The sequence below is a fragment of the Emydura macquarii genome, unplaced genomic scaffold (assembly GCF_026122565.2).
Source record: "Emydura macquarii macquarii isolate MOO-44397 ecotype Brisbane River unplaced genomic scaffold, CSIRO-AGI_Emac_v2 contig_2422, whole genome shotgun sequence".
Classification (NCBI taxonomy): domain Eukaryota; kingdom Metazoa; phylum Chordata; order Testudines; family Chelidae; genus Emydura; species Emydura macquarii.
Window position 1 is genome coordinate 24,154,542 of NW_027132559.1, and position 19,059 is coordinate 24,173,600.

At 37.5% G+C, this 19,059-nt stretch overlaps 1 protein-coding gene across 2 annotated transcripts in view; it reads left to right on the forward strand.

Annotated features, from left to right (window-relative positions):
* AGMO (alkylglycerol monooxygenase) overlaps positions 1–19,059 on the forward strand; it is a 245,299-nt gene that overhangs the window by 9,027 nt on the left and 217,213 nt on the right. For both annotated transcript variants that reach the window (XM_067562116.1, XM_067562117.1), the window contains exon 3: positions 10,947–11,098. In XM_067562116.1, the coding sequence (XP_067418217.1) occupies positions 10,947–11,098 (152 nt within the window). The remainder of the gene's footprint in view (positions 1–10,946; positions 11,099–19,059) is intronic.

Here is a 19,059-nt window from a genome sequence, read left to right on the forward strand (position 1 = left end):
AGGACGTGGATGCAGCTTTGCCAAAAATTGATTTGACATTTAAAAGATGTAAATTTCTTTTTGAAATGTAAGAGTACATTTAATGTTTAAAGGATATTAACCAAATCCAAATCCATCTTGAAATCTGTTGGGCTATCTGCTTTTGAGGATACTGTGACTTTGGGTAGGCTGACTGTTTCTTGTGTTAAAATGTATATTTAAATCTCAGTTTTCTTTCTATTAGCATCCAGGAAATTAAAAAAAATAAGTCTCCCTGTTTCCGTTGGTCTTTTAAAAAAGAAACTTAGGTTGAAGTAATAAGGATAAATGATAATTTCTCAACATGCACCTGATCCAATGGCCATTGAAATCAATGGGAGTCTTTTGTTTCACTCCAGCAGATTTTTCATAGATTTTAAAACAAAAAGGGACCACTGTAATAATCTAATCTAACCTCCTACATAACACAGGCCATAGGATTTACTTTTATTAATTCCTTCTTCAAATTCAACAACTTATGGTTGAACTAGACCATATCTTTTTAGAAAAACATCCAATCTTGATTTTAAAATTTCCAGTGATAGAGAATATACAATACCCATGTGAAAGTTGTTTCCTATGGTTGATTAACCTCATTGTTAAAAATGTGCGCCTTAATTCTAGTCTGAATTTGTCCAGCTTCAATTTCCAGCCATTGGATACTATTATACCTTTGTCTTCAACACTGAAACTATCTTATTAATTGATTTCTGTTCCCTAGGTAGATAGTTGTAGACTATGATCAAGTCACACTTACCTTCTCCTTGATAAACTAAATAATAGATTGAGTCCTTCAGTCTTTCTCTCTGAGGCATATTTTTCAGTTCTTTAACCACTCTCATGTGTCTTCTCTGAATCTTCTCATATTTCAACATCCTTGAAGTATAGACACCAGAACTGGATTCAGTGACACCAGTGCCAAGTACAGAATTGATATAACCTCTTCTCCTGCTTCAGATTCCTCTGTTTATACATCCAAGGACTGCATTAGTCCTTTTGGCCGCAGTTCACACTGGGCACTCACGTTCAGCAACACAATGACCCCAGTCTTTTTTCTAGAGTCATTGCTTTCCAGAATAGTCTCTCCATCCTGTAAGTATGACCTACATTCTTTATTCCTAGATGTAGGAGTTTCATTTGGCTGTACTGAAACACATGGGCCAAGCAATCCAGATCATTCTGTACCAGTGACCTGTCCTCTTCATTATTTACAGCTCCCTCAATTTTTGTGTCATCTGCAAACTTTAATAGTAATGAGTTTATATTTTCTTCTCGGATGTTGATAAAGATGTTGAATAGCATAGGGCCAAGAACTGATTTCTAGAAGACTCCACTAGAAACACAGCATCTCCTGTTTGCAGTTACATTCAGTTAGGCTGTTATTAATTCCTTTAATGTGTGCCATGTTGATTTTGTATTGTTTTAGTTTCTTAATCAAAATGGTGTGCATTACGAAGAAAAATACCTTAAAAAAATGTAAAGATATTACATTAACACTAAAAGCTTTATGAACCAAATTTGTAGTTTCATCAAAAAAAAAAAAAAAAAATCCAGTTAATTTGACAAGATTTATGGCTATGGCTTTGGATCAGGTTCCCAGAAAGTATAGACTATATGTGGTTGTTTATTTCAGTTTTCAAAAGCAATAGCATTGGAAGTTGCCATTTAAGGAATTAAGCAGATACACAGAAGATATCAGCTCGGTATTTCCCAACTCTGCCTACACATACACAAATAAGAGATGTGTACTATCAACATCAGAAATATTCAAAGGAAAGGTTGCTTAATTTATTGAAAATTATTTGGTTGGTTATTTCATGTTCCTATTTTTGAAGGTGCTAATTGTATCCAGCCTGTTTTGTGTATCAGTTTTTATATAAACAAGAAACCCTTTCAATAATTGATGAGTAGTGAAAATGACTGTACAGCTGAAAAATCTCAATCAGATCCTATTATGTATCATGTTATATTTTCCATTAGAATTAATGTTGTTTTCTGGAGATTCATACACATCACAGATTTACCAAATCAAGTTGACCATGTTTCTGATCTGGAAAGGCCAGGGCAGATTATGCTGAAGGTTAGGATGTATATGGAAGTTAAGTTTTGGTACTATGTCTCTCATTTTTAATTTAAGAGCAGTAAAATTCACCAGATTCATTCATCCCTGCAAAAATATGTATTAAGAAAAATTGCATTGTATGCATATAGTTCAGTTTTGCAAGATGCTGAGTGCCTTCATCACAGTGGCACTCAACATTTTGCGGGATTTGGCTCTCTGCATGCTATACACAAATTGTTTTGTAAGGATGGGTGAATTTGGTGAAGTGAATGATGACACTCAGCACTGAGTTAATGACCCTCAGCACTTTTCAGGATCTGGCCCTCAGTGTCCTTATTCTTTTCAATGCCAGCACCAATATTCTCTTCCAGCTCACTACTAGTGTAATACTGCTACCTGAGATCTGGGAACACTTTAGCTCTTTTCTCAGTTTGTCTTTTCAAGCAACAACTGTGTGAAAGGCTTTTAGCTTACTGAGAGTACATTCACAAAGCAATTACAAATCATAGAATTTAGGTGTTAATTGCCAGTTTCTAACGATGAATCCTTGCCCTCACTGTTTTTATCAGTTAAAGGAGCTATGGACATTAGATAGATTAAACAGGACAGGACTGAAAAAGAGAGCATTCTGTGCCCCTCCCTCCCCTCTTTTGGTGTACAAGGATTGGGTGAAAAAAAAGAAAGCACAATTTGTTACTGGGTTTTTGTTGCCCCTTCAGTCAGTTGCTTTTCAGCAAGAAAAGGGTAGGGAAATCTGACAGAAACGGCTAAAACAATATTTCAGCAGAACCCACAGCATCAGGGGACATCCTAGTGCAAATCATTAACACCTGAGGGTTAGATTAACACGCCATTGATTGTATCCTCTCCCAGGGACTAATTTTCATTTTCTCAACTAGCAGAAATGGTTTGCCACTTCCTTTAAAAAAAATCTGTGGTTGCAGCTAAAATGGTGGGCTTCAGCCTATTAATCCATTACTTAGAATGAAGCTTCTGCTGCGTCATCACAAAGAGGTTTTTGGATTATGTGGAAAATGAGAAGTCATGAAAACCAAATTCAGTCTCTGAGAGTAGTTTTCCATTCCACATTCTGGGTAACAAAAGTGTTGCAGACCTGAGGGAAAACCATTTTTATTCAGTGTTTTGTACTTCATTGGCAGAGAAAATGAAAAACTAAATTGTAGGTATTAGTATGTCATATATATAAAATTTGTGTATAAGGGAAAATCTTCTCAAATATGAGAATGCATCTGCCCATCAAACTGTGCAGCATGTAACAGAGTTGCTTGTCATGGATACACTACTACTTGCAACATAACCTGAACACTTTTTTTTAAACTGTTTCCTCATACGAAGTATGACATTTGATGATGAGTAGTTTTGGGAGAGAAATTGAACAGGCTTATTCAACTTGATTCCAATGTGAATAGAAGTTGCAAAATTTTGTCATTAAGTTAAATGTTGATGGGGTAAACATTATTTTGAGAACTTCTGTTATGAATATTTTTTTCCCAGCAAACTGTTGCCAGGATGCCTGAAATGTTGCTGTTTTATTAAAAAATATATTCCCCCAAGAGAAGTCTTATTCCAGATATAAATATCTACCGAACAAGTATGCGTACTATTTCTTACTGGTCCATTGCTACTGCTAAAGCAGCAGAACATAAATCAAAATGTGTTGGGGGATAATTTAGGGAGGTACGTTTTCAAACTAGTTGGGGAACACTCCACTACTGTGCAGCTCCCCCCTCCCTCACAGAGTTTTGTTGGTCATGTTTGCAATGGAATTTTCCATTCCAATGAGACAGCTACAGTTTATCAGATATAGTTTTTTAAAACAGAGAAAATTGAAGTTCTTTGAAATATTGTTGACCTTCAGAAAAAAGGGATATATGTCATTATGTGTTTCATAAGATTTTGGCACCTGGTTTGTGGCAATAATGACTATGGTGTACTAAGGCTATGTCCCCTAAAGTTCTTCATATCTCATACACAAAGCAATGCAGTTAATTGAGTTTGTTTATCAAAATTGTGTGAATTTCTTTTCTCAGGTAAAATTTAAAACCTAACAAGCATAATTTGCAGACTTTTACATGTCAAGTAGACTTTCTAGTTCAGTCTTTCAATAGTGGAGATTGATGTCATCTGAAAGTGTGGATAAGTGAAACTCCATGCCCTAATGGTCAAAAGGGCGTAGACAATGTAGGCCCTCAGAAGCTTCCATTGATTTAGAGGCAGAGAGCGTGCCTACATACATGTACACATGCAAAGACATGCTGGTTATAGAGGGCACATTAACACAGAAATAGGTTTAAAAAACATTTGTAATCTCTTAACTTATTGCTCACTCCTATTAGAGGAAAATGTGAAGCTTCACCTTGGCTGCAGAAAGCCATTAGAGTAGTTTGTTCATACACGAGTATGTAAGAACACAGATTGTGAGCTATATTTACTGGGATTGGAGATGGGGTTTTAGCGAAGTTTAATAATCTTTACTGATCTTTACTCTACCCCCAAAACAGCCCTTTCCCCATCTGTTTCCCAAGCCAGGTTGTATCACGTCGAATTATATTACATGTTTTCTTGTTCTTCATTAAGATAAATTGGCTCAGTTTGCATACTCTGCAAAGATCTAATGTTATAACCATATATTCTGTATCAGTGTGTAGAGTACCTCACAGTGTAAAACTCAATGTCTTTACTAAATGTATTAAGCACAGTCAGTATTCCACTAGATGGAGTACAGGAGCAGCAGTTTTAGAGAAGGCCTAATTTGCTGGGTCAACATCTCAAAGTTCTGCAAACTAGAAAAAACAATTCCTTAATTACTTCTAAAATCAAACAGTAAAATTTAAAAGTAATAGACTTTCAGAACTGCATAGGATAGTGTGAAAGAAGTGAATTGTTGCTTTTTCAGACTCAGGAGCCTGACCCAAGCTGTTGATTTAGAAAATCCACATGACCATGCAAATATTTTCCCCTCATTTCACCATATGACATCAAATAATGATTCATTACAGTTATTCCATTATATTTTTAAAGAGCTGTTACTTCTTTCTGTGTTCCCAGAAACTTCATATAAATTTATTCTGTGCTGCGTGGGATATGTCCACTAATACATAGACATCTAAATCCTGGTGAAGACCATGGGTCTGACTCTGAGTTCACCTACAAAGCATTGTAAGCCCATTGGATTTAGTGGAACCACTACCGGTTTACAATAGTGAGAGATCAGAATCAGGCTCCATGTTGTAAGAGGTACTGAATAAACATCGCTATTTCTACAGCATCATATATGTACATGGAGCTAATGTATAAATAAAATTAAGACAAATTCCCTGAGAGGAACTGCAGTCTAACAACCCATCCTGTAAATCCTAAAGCCTTGTCTAAACCCACCAGTTGTGCCAGTTACACCACTATAGTTAAAGCAGTACAACCTCCCTAGTGTGGGCAGTTACATTGGTAAAATATAAGCTTATACCAGTAGAGCTCACTCTGTACAGGAAGGAGAATAAGCTATATTTGTATAAGCACATATATACTGGCATAACTATGTCTACACTAGGACTTGTATCAGCATAACTGAATTGATAGTGATGCATAGTTATCCAGTACAGAGACCGTGTATAGACTCATGTCAGTAGGCTTTGCTCACCTGAATAACACCACTGAAGTCAGTGAGTACTTGTGAGAATAAAGATGACTTGCATGTATAAGATTTTTATGAGTTAGATGCTACGTTATACATGAGGATAGCAAGAGATGACAAAGGTGTGTGGAAAGAATGAGTTTTATAATAATAAGAGATCATGAGAAATGTTTGTTTCTTATTCCCCCCCCCCAAGTTTAGAGACTGTTGTTTTTTATTTCCTCTTTCTCTAAAATAAATTAATATCAATATATTAAATTAATAGTTTGAGAGAGTGAAATCTGACGTGAATAGGTGTGGTGGAATGAAGGTCAGTGCTAGAAGACAACAGAATATAAAATAGAAGAGCTGTATGAGTACTCAAACTTGCCACATATTTTACTTTGTGATATTATTTTTCTTTTCCTTTGAGGAGAATTGGGAATTTGGATTATTTAGGCTAAAATTCCAGAGAGTAAAATCATATTGGAGCAGAGGCTTTGGTTCAGATTTAGGGTCTAGTTGGAACATTTTTTGAAAATGTAGGGTGCTGTTTCCTCTAATCAAGGGCTTTCCAGAGCCTGATGATAATTTCCCAGCTGTATCGTTTTGGTGAATTGTTTTTAGCCTTGGGTTATTTCATGACTGGTTTTCGCATATTAAGAATGGGAGAGAATCATATTCATCTTGCTGATAGAAAACAGGGAATAGAACTCCCATAACTCCCTCTCCCCTTCCCTCCACCTTGAGAAAAGTTTGGCTTTGTGCTAAAGTGTGAAAAAAGCCTTGACTGTAGTATGTCAGGCATATTTCAGCTCGATTTGTGTCAACCCTAATAAGTCAGTTGACAGGGTAATAAATTGGGTGTCTGTTCAAGACCTGGCACCTGTACAGGAAATAAAAGGGGATTTCAGTTGCAGGCGGGTTTACTTTGTTTTGCAAATGGAAGTTTTCACAAGGCTTCTCCCTCTCCCTCCCTTTTAGTGAAGTCATATTATCAAAATGTTTATTCCAATTTGATCTGGAGCCAGTTTTTCATGTGGAAAAGAAAACTCCATAGTGTCTTTAGAAATGTAAAGCCCTAACCTTTCCATTCCGAAACAAAGGTTTAGTGAGCTTTTAATTATTCATGCATCCTGATGTATAATACGTGTCTGAGTAATGGCAGATTATTTAAAAGAAATTGTTTGTCCTGCATTCTGAAGTTTGGCACTGCTGTGGCTTTGTTTCTTCCTGTAATTGATTTGCATGGTTGATCTTCAGCTTGGAGTTTCACAACTGAAGCACAGGAACTCTAAAAAAAGTCCCACAAATATGAATATAGTTTCCAAGATCGATTTCACAATTGCTTGTTTCATGATATAACAAACTAGTAGTTATAAAGGGATATCTTGCATGATGAGAGGTGACCATGCAAATTAGATTATACTGATGAGTCCTCCTTCCCTGGAATAATGTACACAGTTCTTTTACCTTCATTTAAAAAACAAAACAAAAAACCAACAACAAAAAACCAAAAACAAATAGTTAGGAAAAGTTCAAAAAAGGGAAAGGAAAAACGGAAAAAGGGAACTGGAGAACACTTGAGTTGGAGTAAAGTTAAGGAAATTGAGTTTAGTTGGCATTGAGAAACAAGATATTGGTGGTACATTATCATTATAAATAAAGTTAACCCATGGCATATGTATTATGTGTCATCCTCTGTGCCTGATCCCGAGAGGATATGGATCTATTGCAGGTCATCATTTGAGAATTCAAGCTATAAAGTCTCTGATGGTCCCGAGTTCAATACCTAGCATCAGCCAAGATGGTAGCTGTCCCCCTAGATTATCCTAGATTGTCCCCCTGAGATCTGCACTGGCAGAGGGAATTCTGTGCATGGAATTCCTTCTTTGGCTCAGATTTTATCCTTCTTCCATTCTCCCTATAAACCCTGCTGCCCCAGGCTCCACACAGGATGTTCCACAGTGCTGTGGCCCATGCTAAGGGGAGTGGGTAGGTAGGGTCAGAGAGTGCATATTATCCCCTCCCCTGGTCCTGTTGTGCTAGTGTGACTTTCTTGCAAGGAGTCAACAGCCTGTCTTTCCCCTGAATAATGCAAGGATATCTCTCTGAGGGGGTCTGCATGGAGAATTCATTTCCCCAGAATTTTCTCCCATGTTGCTTTTGTTATCTAGCCCAATGGGGACAAAATGGTTTACAGTGGATACTACTATTAAGACAACTAGCAATAGCTTAAAATAAAGGACAGGAGCAAGATTTCAAATTTAGAACCCCCCCCAAAAAGTCCTTTGATGGGCAGGGTAATTGGATAACAGAACAGGTTGTCTATAATGGTAAATTCAGCAAAGATGTTCAAAATGAGAATAGAGAAGCTTGTGGAAAATATAGGGTCTTTCCTAACCTCTCTCTCTCTTTTAGGGGTTCACACTGTCTGATGCAGAAGGCTGCACTAGATGACCCAAAATGGCTGGCCTTCAGTTCCAACCCTATTTAGAATTAAAAACTATAATATAACTATGGGATGAACTTGTCCTAAACTCTCTTCAATGATTTTAAGATGTGAATATGGGGTTCAGAAAAAAGGAAATAAATCTTTAAAACTCTGAGTGAACTTTGAAAGTTGTAACTGAATTTGAGTCTGGACGTTTCTATTTACCATACTGTAAAAGAACAAATAAAAAATATTTAGTTAAGCAGTTCCTGAGTCTTCTGAATTATATAGAGATATGATTGATTACTCTTCATTAATTATGGTAATCAACTAGTGTCATGTGCTATAGATTTGTGATTCAAGCATAAAGGAAAAATAAGCAGATTCTGACTTGTGCTGAGAGTTGCATATTAAAAAAATCTGTTGCAAGGTTAGCTTGAGTTTTTTACACATTGGCCTCAACTCATGGAACAAAAGGACTCAAGGGGGAAATGCTGAAAGTTGATCAAAAATGGAGGAAATGTATCAGTTCACATATCTTTGGATGTTCTGCAGAAGCATTATATGTTAATAAAAGGCAAAGAGTCAAGTGAGAAAACAGTACGTAATAACGGATACTATATGTTGCAAGAGGTGTTTTAAATTTCCTGATCATTGAAAAGATGTTAAGAAATGCCTGTGTGTGTGTGTGGGGGGGCCTGTTGTGGAGGTGACTGAAAATTTATACTAAACCTTACATATGCCTCATGAGGTGAATTGCAAAAATCTGGTTGGAGACATAAAATCATCTTTAAAAATATTTCTGTTACATGGCTCTTATGAAAATTAAACATGTTCCAGGTGTGTCTGTTGCAACTTCAGGGCACAGCTAAAATGTTTTTGAAAGTGGCGTACACTTGCCATTGTTGCTTGCAGTGAAATTCTCAGTCTGCCAGCTGCTGAAGTGAGGGTGAGCGGACTTTTTGAAGTGAGAAAACAGGACGACTGTTGCAAGAGTAGAGGTGAAGTGCAGGTGTGTTTTGGCAGCTGGTGATCATAAAAAGATATAGGTGTACTTTTCTCCCTTTCCCTCAGCTAAGCAATCCTTACACCATCCCTCTCCCCCCTCCCTCCCACTCCCCCAAACCCACTACCTTTTCAAAATAAAAATGGGGACAGGTTGCTGCTTTGTTTGCTCAGTAGTAGATAAAGTTTAGGACTTTCAACTGAGTTGCCTTTTTATTAATAGAGAAAATAGTACAGAAACTCATGATGTTTCCTTCTAGTGTTCTACAAACTATTGTTATGGCAACAGATGCTAATGTCACTGATGTAAAAGCATTCAGGATGAAAGTCTCCATAGAAAGAGTTAAAATGCAGCCGTTGTACCCAAACAGTTGTTAAGGGGACAGAGTGAATTAAAACAGCTGGGCAGTTAAACTTCTTTGAGGTTCCTTTGCGTTGCTGTGCAGCTGCATTGTGTGATCCTATGTGAGCTGTTCTGGTCTAACTGTTTTCCCGGGTATAAAGCCTGGAAGCTGAGGGAGGAGACAGGAGCTATTTGTTACGCAGGGAGATTCCAGAAGACAGCTAGGTCCAAGATAGCTGCTACTTGGTGACAGAGTAATTTGTGCTTTGAGGGAGTTTCTGAAAGAGGGAGTTGCCTATGTGCAGTTGGTGATCTTACCTCTGTTCAAGGAAACAGAAATTGTGTACATTTTGTAAATAAACTAATTAGATCAAAAATACCTGGTTTTGCATCATGGATTTCTTCTCCAACTAAGAAACTGACCTCTAAGGTCCTAAAGTCTGCCACCACTCAGTAAAGGTGTCATAATATATTCACAAGTCCTGATGGCTTTGAACAAAAATGGGAAAGACAACAGCAAAGCTTCATGGAGGCAGTTTCAGCTACACAACACACAGTCTTCAGCCCCTTTAGCCAGTAGTTTCTCTGCCTGTAACCTTGTGTCTAACTCCCAGTTCCTGAACCATGGCCTAGAAACCTCTGAGCCCAAAACTATGCTTTCTTCAACCACTCCAACTTTTTTGTACTTAGTACTGAGTGATGGTTAGTCCAGGTGTGTTTGGGAGTTTAATTTTCCCATTGTCCAGCAACTCAGCAGCACAAAAGAACTCAGCTGACTTTTGTCACATTTTTCCTTTTCCCTCACTTTCTCCTTTGCACATTCTTCCTTTCTCTCTATCCCTAACCTTCAACCCTGCAGTACTACTTCTTTCATCAGTCTTTGTAGCATTTCCCCTTCTTCTCTCTTCTTGCCACACACATTCTTTCTTATTCATCCTCTGTACTTCATCTGACTGTTAAATTTACAATGAAAATATTCAGTGTTTAGATTTTCCATGGTATTATTCAGATAATAATAATTAGTAGCATCCTAAAAGTGTTTCTAATTTGTAGATTAAAAATGAGTTTCTTTCAGTCACATGAATACCTTGCCATCTCTGTGTACAATAAACATTGTTAAAGCAGCTGTCTAAAAGGCTTTTGATAACTTGATGCCAAGGGATTGGAGATCTTCAAAGAAATAAAAAACACAAGAAGATCTCATGAGGTTGTAATGGAAAAAAATTTAAACAGGGTGAGGGTGTGCTATTTTTATCAGTCTTTACTCACAGTCCTTAGGCAATAGTGACATTGAAGTCAATGGTAATATTGCCAGAATAAGGCTGCAGGGTTGGCCCAGTGGTTTTAAGTGTTAGAATAAAAGCTATAGACTGAACAGTACAAATATGCAATACAGAAAATCTATGCATAATTCACAAGGTTTTTGAGAAAACTGTTTTGTTGTATATTTCAGTGTTGTGTCCAGAAGCCTCGAGCTGACTACCTACATCTATGTGTGGGATAACTACAGACTCTCTGAACTGCGGTGGGACTCACCTTGGACATGGTATTTGACATTCCTAGGAGTAGACTTTGGATACTACTGGTTCCATCGCATGGCCCATGGTAGGATTTGAACAGATTTTTCATTTTATTTGCGTATACGCATATTCCATTTATGTATTTTAACAGGTCTAGTAAGATACACTTGAATTTCAAGTGGGGAAAACCAATTTTATAGTTTGTTTTTTATAATGTAGATATGAATTTAGTAAAATGTAAGATCTAGAATTTTAAAAATACCGCTCCTATATTCATAGAATCCCACAGAAGGAAAACATGTAGGTGGGACAAGAATCCTACATGTATTGCTCTAATCTGTGCTTCAGGGATGACTTTAACATTCTGAATTAAGTGGAATAAAGGGTTGACTATTAAAGTGTAACAGTACACTCATTATTATAATTTTTTATTATAGTGATTCCTAGATCAGTACTAGGATCTCTTGGATTAAGGACTGTACAATAAATATAGAGTCTTTGCTTACAATTTCAAAAGACACACACTCACTCACAAAAAGGGTGGGGGAATGAGAAGCAACATGTAAACAAAGAACTGGTAGGGAAACAGCTTGTTTAATCTTTTAAAAATATATTCAGTCTTTAGTCATAGTTTTTGGGAAAGGGCAAAGGTTAAAATATTTTTGTCCAGTCTTTTAAAATTTATTATTTGAGTTAACACTAGAATGTATAGTTATTTTAATTTAACCCTGGCCTATTTCTATTTTTTTAAATTTATATTTAATCCGACTCCCTCTTCCCCCCCACATAAAAGAGAAAAAGGTAAGGATTAAAAAGGATAAAGCTATTATTTACTCTGATGCTGGGGGCCTTATAAATAGTTAGGAAAATTGGATAGATAGGTATTTCTGTTGAATAGTTTATGGAAAGATAGTACATATAGACATATCTCTCTGCCCAGCTACCTACTTACATGGCTCTTGGTCACCACAGTTTTTTTGTTCTGACTTTTCTGTTTCTACATTTAAAAATGTTTTGTATAAATCCTAACATAGGGCCTGATCCAAAACCCACTGAATTCAAAGGAGAAAAAGTCTATTGTCTAAAGGACTTTGCACCGTGCTCCAAAAGGCACAGTCCCCTTAGTTCATAAAAGTATTGATGCATCTGGTGTTAAAGTTTTCTATAATGCAGGGAAAGAACTCTGGTGCAAATAAGTCAGTGGAAAATATGGAAGCAGGTAGGGAATTAGTTTGGGTGCTTAATTAGGTGGGAAAGAAAGAAGAGAACCAGACAGATAACAGGGCTATGGGGAGGAAATTAGGAGTTCTTTGGGGAGAGAGGTGGGTAGGAGGTGAGGAAGTGGATGGAAGTTGGAACAGTGCGAGGAGGAGGGAGAATTTGCTTCTTGGTGAGTAGTTGTTTGGTGTGTGGGAAACTGGGAATTTGCTTCACAAAAAATGACATTAACTGTACTGGGAACATTAGTTCATAGTGCTAAAGACTGGAAAAACTCAAAGGACACTCCCATTTCTTTTTTAAAAAAGTTCAATTAAGTGAGATGGATTACTAGAAAAATCATACGAATGAATCTGAATTTGCTCCCATTGAAGTTGGTAGCAAAACTCCCATTGACAGAAAAGAAGGCAGAATCAGCTTGTACATTTTGTAAATCTCTTTTCGAGAGTAGCTCTGAAGGTCATTCATCTTCTGTTTATACAGAGAGGGAGAAAGGTGCTGTGTTAATACCTGCTTGTGATTCCACATTTTTAGAGCTCGTCTACACAACTCCACAGTTCAGACTATAGGGGATGTGAATTTCAGAGTGCACTACGTGCTACACTGTAACTCTCCTGTGTGGACACCGTGGCACAAACTAAAAGGTACCTAGTTCACATTAACATAGTCCTGTTTGAAAGAGGACTACATTAATATGAACTTAGGTACCTTTTTAGTTTGCAGAAGCATTGTGTGCACGGGGGAGTTACAGCACAGCACACTATTGCATGCTGCAATTCAGACCCCCATAATCCGGACTGCAGAACCATGTAGATGTAGCCACAAAATGGATCATACTTGTAATTAAAACGTAAAAATCCATACTCACCAGCAACCGTACACCATACAACAAGAACACTAACCCAGGAACTTATCCCTGGAACAAACCCCGTTGCCAGCTCTGCCTGCACATCGACTCTAGTGACACCATCACAGGTCCTAACCACATCAGCCACACCATAAGGAGCTCATTCACCTGCACATCTACTAATGTAATATATGCCATCATGTGCCAGCAATGCCCCTCTGCCATGTACATTGGCCAAACTGGACTGTCACTATGCAAAAGAATAAATGGACACAAATCAGACATAAAAAATGGTAACATCCATAAACCAGTCAGAGAGCACTTCAATCTCCCAGGACACTCTGTAGCTGACTAGAAAGTTGCCATACTTCTACAAAAAAAAAAACTTCAGAAACAGACTTCAAAGAGAAACTGCAGAGCTGGAACTCATATGCAAACTTGACAATCAAACTGGGTCTGAATAGGGACTTGGAATGGTTATCTCATTACAAGAAGTAATTGTCACTGTCACACATTCTCACCTTCTAATCAGTGGTTGTGAATAGGCCTCATCTACTCTAACTGAATGAACTTTGCTAACACCTACCCTCCCCATTGTTGTTCCTTACCCTTATATATATCCCCATCTGATTTCTTTTTCTTGCATCTGACGAAGTGGGTTGCAGCCCACGAAAGCTTATGCCTGCAGAAATTAAATGTATTAGTCTTTAAAGTGCTAGAGTACTCTTGTTGGGTTTTTTTAGTTCATACGTAATAGTCCATAAATATAGTTCAGAAAATTGTTCTATCTAAAACACTAGTCTAGTCCAAAGAATGTTGGTGTCATAGAACCATGCTATATAAGTAAGTTCATTGTCCTTGAAGGTACTGTAAACTTGCTCAATATCAGCTCTGTGTTATAAATCACGTAACTGATACCACATTCTTACAGAAAACTATTTTAAATATAGATAATGGATTAAACAACACTCCGCTCTTCTGTCAGGGAATGTCAAAAAATCAATATCATAATGGCAAGATTGCTAAACAATGTATTACTTCAGAACTGGCTAAGCAAAAACTAATGAAAGAGGCATTTTTTAAAAATAAAGAAGAAACCCTTCTGGAAAAACACTCCTCACCTTGATATATTTGGGCACTGAAGTGTAATTGTGAGTTCAAAAGCTCTTGCTGTATGTAATAGAAATTTAGTCAAAGAGCCCTGTGGAATTCAGGAATGGGCTCTACAATGGCGATAACATTTGTAGGAACCCAAATGAATGCAAAGTGTATGAATTTTAAAAGATATGAATGATGGCACTAATTGTCCCAAAAAACTAAAGGATTATGACTTGCCTGCCTTTAAAGTTCTTTTGTGATTGATGTTGGAGATAATATAGTTGCACCTAGAATTACGATTTAAATTCATTCTGTTAGGATTCAAATTATTTGGGCAAAGAATCCAAACAATTAGAAATTCAAATATTTCTCTTGTTGAAAAAAAAATCTCTTTGACATAAAATCAGGCTTTGACTAGGTGTTTGAAAAGCTGTTTTTCTCTTTCCTGTGTATGTGAACTAGCCATTATTACAAACTGAACTCACAAGTGTACAGCAAGGACAGGATGCATTTCTTTGCTGTGATCTTACTTTTCAAAGGATGGTGTTACTGTGTGTGTGTGTGTGTGTGTGTGCGCGCGCGTGCACGTTGTTTGCAATACTCACTAAGGAGCTTGACAATAATCTTTTTTTACTATTTAATTGACCTCTTCTGGGGCCTGATCCAAAGGCCACTGAAGTCAATGGGAATAATTTCCTAACTGCTGATTTTTTTTTTCTTGTGGTTTTTAATAGATTTATAAATCAATTTGACCTGTTTTGTTTGTGCAGTAACATCACTGATTATGGCCTAGAACCAGGTTTGTCATGTTTTCTTTTTCAGTTTTGAGGGAAGGATAGGTTAGGGATTGTATTACTAGATATTTTAAATCCATGGTACAATTCCCACCAAAATTATACACTTTTAAGGTAGTTCATATATAGACCTGATTTACTAGCAGTGTGTCTTTTAATATGCTGGATAGTTCTGCAGTTTCTGATATCAAAGCCTGGAACAGGGACCTTAAAATTTCTTTCAAACTTAAATTGACCTTACTCTTCGGTAGCTTTCTGCTTTTGATTTTACTTTTCCATTTAAAGGATCCAGGGCTAAACTGTCTCCTCTGTACGAAAGGAGGCGGTTATATGGAAGGGGCAGTACAGCCTGCTGCTGTATTAACTTTTCTCACTAAGTTCCACAGTGTTGGAGAAGTCTTCATCCACTTCCCCAGCAAGGACATTAGGTTATATGGAGAGGAGGGGTGGGTGAAGGGACAGTGTTGAGCCAGCCTTCTTTAAAAAAGTGGAGTGACCTAGGTGTGGATTGAGGGAGGTAGAGTGCCACAGTCTGTCCCAGAGAGAGAATTGGGAATTCTGAATGGCCAGCAATGAAAGCTGATCCAGTACTCTTTTGGGGTTCGTCTTTCTCCTATTGTATAAATATTCCATAGTAATAATCCCTAATAAATAATCAACAGAGGACACAGAGTCTAGTATTAAGTTCATGAAAGGATATTTTCCTTTCTGCATCAGTTGGGACTGCAAGTTTTTGATAGTCAAGTGTAACATTTATCAGAACGTGAGTTTGCCACCTCTATTGGTTTGGAATTTATAGTCAAATCCTATGGCTCTTATTTAACTACTTTTATATGAACCTTTCTTGCCTTTACATGCTGCCTCTTATCTGTGGCTTGTCAGATACTCTGAAATCAGCATATCATGAATGGCTTGTGAGATAAGTCCTGCTATAGAAGTTAATGGAATATTGGAAGAACTGAAGATTTAAAGAATTCATTGTGATTTGTGAAACTGTTAATTTGATGATAAATTACAATGTAAAGTGGTGTGTGACTTTTCCAATCACACATGTGGTCAGAAGAATGTTTTTTCTTTGGGAAAGAATTGCATTCCTCTTGAAATACAAAAAAAAAGAAAAAAAAAAGAAAAAGCCAGCTTTCTTGTACATACCCCTAGCTCCAGATTTTAGATATTGTCCGTCTTATATATGATCAAATGAAACTGACCACATGAATACCAGTTCAATGCTGTTGAGTTTAGGAGTGATATTTGAGATAATGCAGATTGAGAAAGGTGTGATCCTAGCTAAAAGAAGATAGAAAACTTGGTGAGGTGTAAAGAATTTTGGTCAGATTCTGCTCTCATTCTTCTGGGTGCAGCTTTTGTTGATTGCAATGGAAATTGATCTCCAGTGATAAAGGGAAATACATATATTTTCCTTTTTTCACAATTCTTTAACTTTTCAGAAATAAGATTTAGCAATTCTTTAACTTTTCAGAAGAAAGATTTAATCCTCCCCCATAGATAAATATGAACTTCAAAGCGTATGTACTTAAAATATTTTAATTTATAATGTAACATGTTCAGTATTAACAGGACAAAATATTACCCCTCCCTCCCACACATGCAGACAGCCAAATGAAAATATATTTTTTATTTTAAAATGTTAATCTGAAAACTGTCAGTCTTCCAACACAAAAGCGTAGCGCTGTAATGCTATGTATTTGCAGTTATAATGTTTGTCCAGCATATTTCACTGTGCTCAGACTTCCAGAAAGGGAGTGGTTACATAAAAAAGATAGAAGCTAGCTTGTTTTGTTTGTGGCTTGTTACTGTTCTTCAGAGTATATGCCTGTTGCTTTAGAAGGACTTTGGTTCCCTATACTATGTCAATAACAGTATTGCTCTGAGGGAGGTTGGCTCACCTAAGATGCTCAGTTTGTTGTGATAGACACAGATACCACTATCCTCTTCTTTTTCCTAACATGGTAGTGTGAGCCAGTGGGTGGCTAAAACTGTTAAGGCTTCCCTGTGCTGTACAGTTTGGAGGACAGGAACAGAAGTAAATCTAGCTGACACTTCCTATTAAATTTCCATTTATGAATGGTTTATAAAAGATTAATAAATGATTAATAGATGGTTTAAGCATGTGACAGACCCGAGGAGTATCTGTTATAGCTTCAGAAGAAGTTATAGATGGTTCTAAGCCATGGTTATTGACCTGTTGGCTGTTGACTTGTTAGACTTAGTAAATGGTTGATCAATTGTTTCTGTCACACCTATTAATCATTTATTAACCTGTTTATGAATGGAAGCTTAATAGAAAGTGTCATCTAAATATATACATGCACTGTTCAGTTCTTCAGAAAATTTGGAAGATGACTTGGTGGGGGAAGGCATGATGCAATGTTCTAAGCAGGGAATTAGGCCTAATGTGAGGGAAAGCAGTATTTTATTTTTGTTTAACAGCAGAGATAATATATATTCACATCTTGAAATACTGAGGTATGTAATCAGTAAAGTGTTAAGTGATATGGTATTAATACCATTCTCACAGCATAAGCCAGATGGTACACCATTTTCTTTCACTACATCTTCTTTCCCACCTCCCTGGTCTCAGGGAAATCAGGCAGGCTCTCCCAGTGCATTAGGGAAGAGGAGCAATAGCTGGGTTACTGGGCTATGATGTGAAATTCACCTTTGTGCATGGGGTTAGCATTGGGAAGTCTCACATAAGCCCTGTTTTGTGGGCATAACTGCTGTATTTATCTCCTGTAGGCCTCCACACATGGATGAATGTCACCCTGTGTGTACATACCTGGGGATGTGTGGAGAGTACAGTCTCATCTTTTTCCTGAGTGATTATCTGTGGGTGAAGATGGTGGAGAGAGAGGCTCTGAGTGCACCTGTGTGAAGGCAAGGTGTAATATGGCCCTAAATTATGTAGTTTTGCCATATGGCATTAGGAATTATAAAATATACGAGTATTCAAAAAAGCCTTTTTTTTGTTTTTAACACAGCTGAACACAGAATTTTAAAAGCTGAAGTGAATTTCAAAGTTCATTGGTGGAATCTGCCCCATTCTCCCCATCCTCCTCCCCCTGTGAAATCTGTGCTATCTAGTGCAGCACTCTGTAATGAAGAATCAAGAACTAAAATGCTACATACCTGACTGCTGCAGATGTGTACTTGCTGCTGACTATTAAACTTGCCCGAAAGTCATCTAGTTAAAAAAACAACTTTTCAAAAAGTCTTGTTGAATTAAATGCATAAACATAGTTTCCTATAAATCAGCTAATAAATTAGCATGAATGTGAGGGATCGCAGGCCTTACACTTGGGCCCATAGATCCCCAGGCAGTGCTCAGACCACAACCGCCACCCAGCAGCAGCTCAACTGAACAACCAGAGAAGAGAGCCCGTGAGTGTGAAATGCTATTCACATGAGCCCTGCCCAGAAAGCTCCTGATTGTGGGAAACTTTCATCAACACCAATTGGCTGGGAAGTTCTGTTTAACCCAGAAAGGCAAAATATTGTCCAAGTAACCACTCCCAAGATGGTTGCTACTACTGTGGACCCTGTCTACTTCTGAGCCTTGCCTTCCTGCCTGTCCCTGTCTGTTCCCACTTCCTGCTTTCCTGCCTCACTCCAGGTCCCTGCTCCTATGCCCTAACTCTGACTCTATCTCCGGCTCTGATCTCTGGCTTGGCACCTGATGCTGTCTCCGACTCTGACCTTTGGTGTGGCGCCTGGCTTTAACCTTTAGTGCTGACTGCCCATACCCAGGTCCCTACAATGGGTTTAATATTTGAAATGACTGCTGATTTATACAAATCCAGCTAGTACTGCCCTCTAGTTTGCCTGGGTGTTTAAAAAAGAAAAAAAGGGATAATTTTTTGTTCCGGGAATGGGGACATGGGTTTGAAAGCATCTAACTTACTATGCATAGAAACAGTTCATTTGACATACTTTTTCCAAGTATGCTATTGAAAACCTCTGTAAATCGTGCATAAGACTTGTAGATCTTGGGCTATTGAGGCACTTGAACAAGAATCTGAATTACTCCAGATTTGAGAGAGATGCTTTTTACAGTTGTAATGTTTTTTT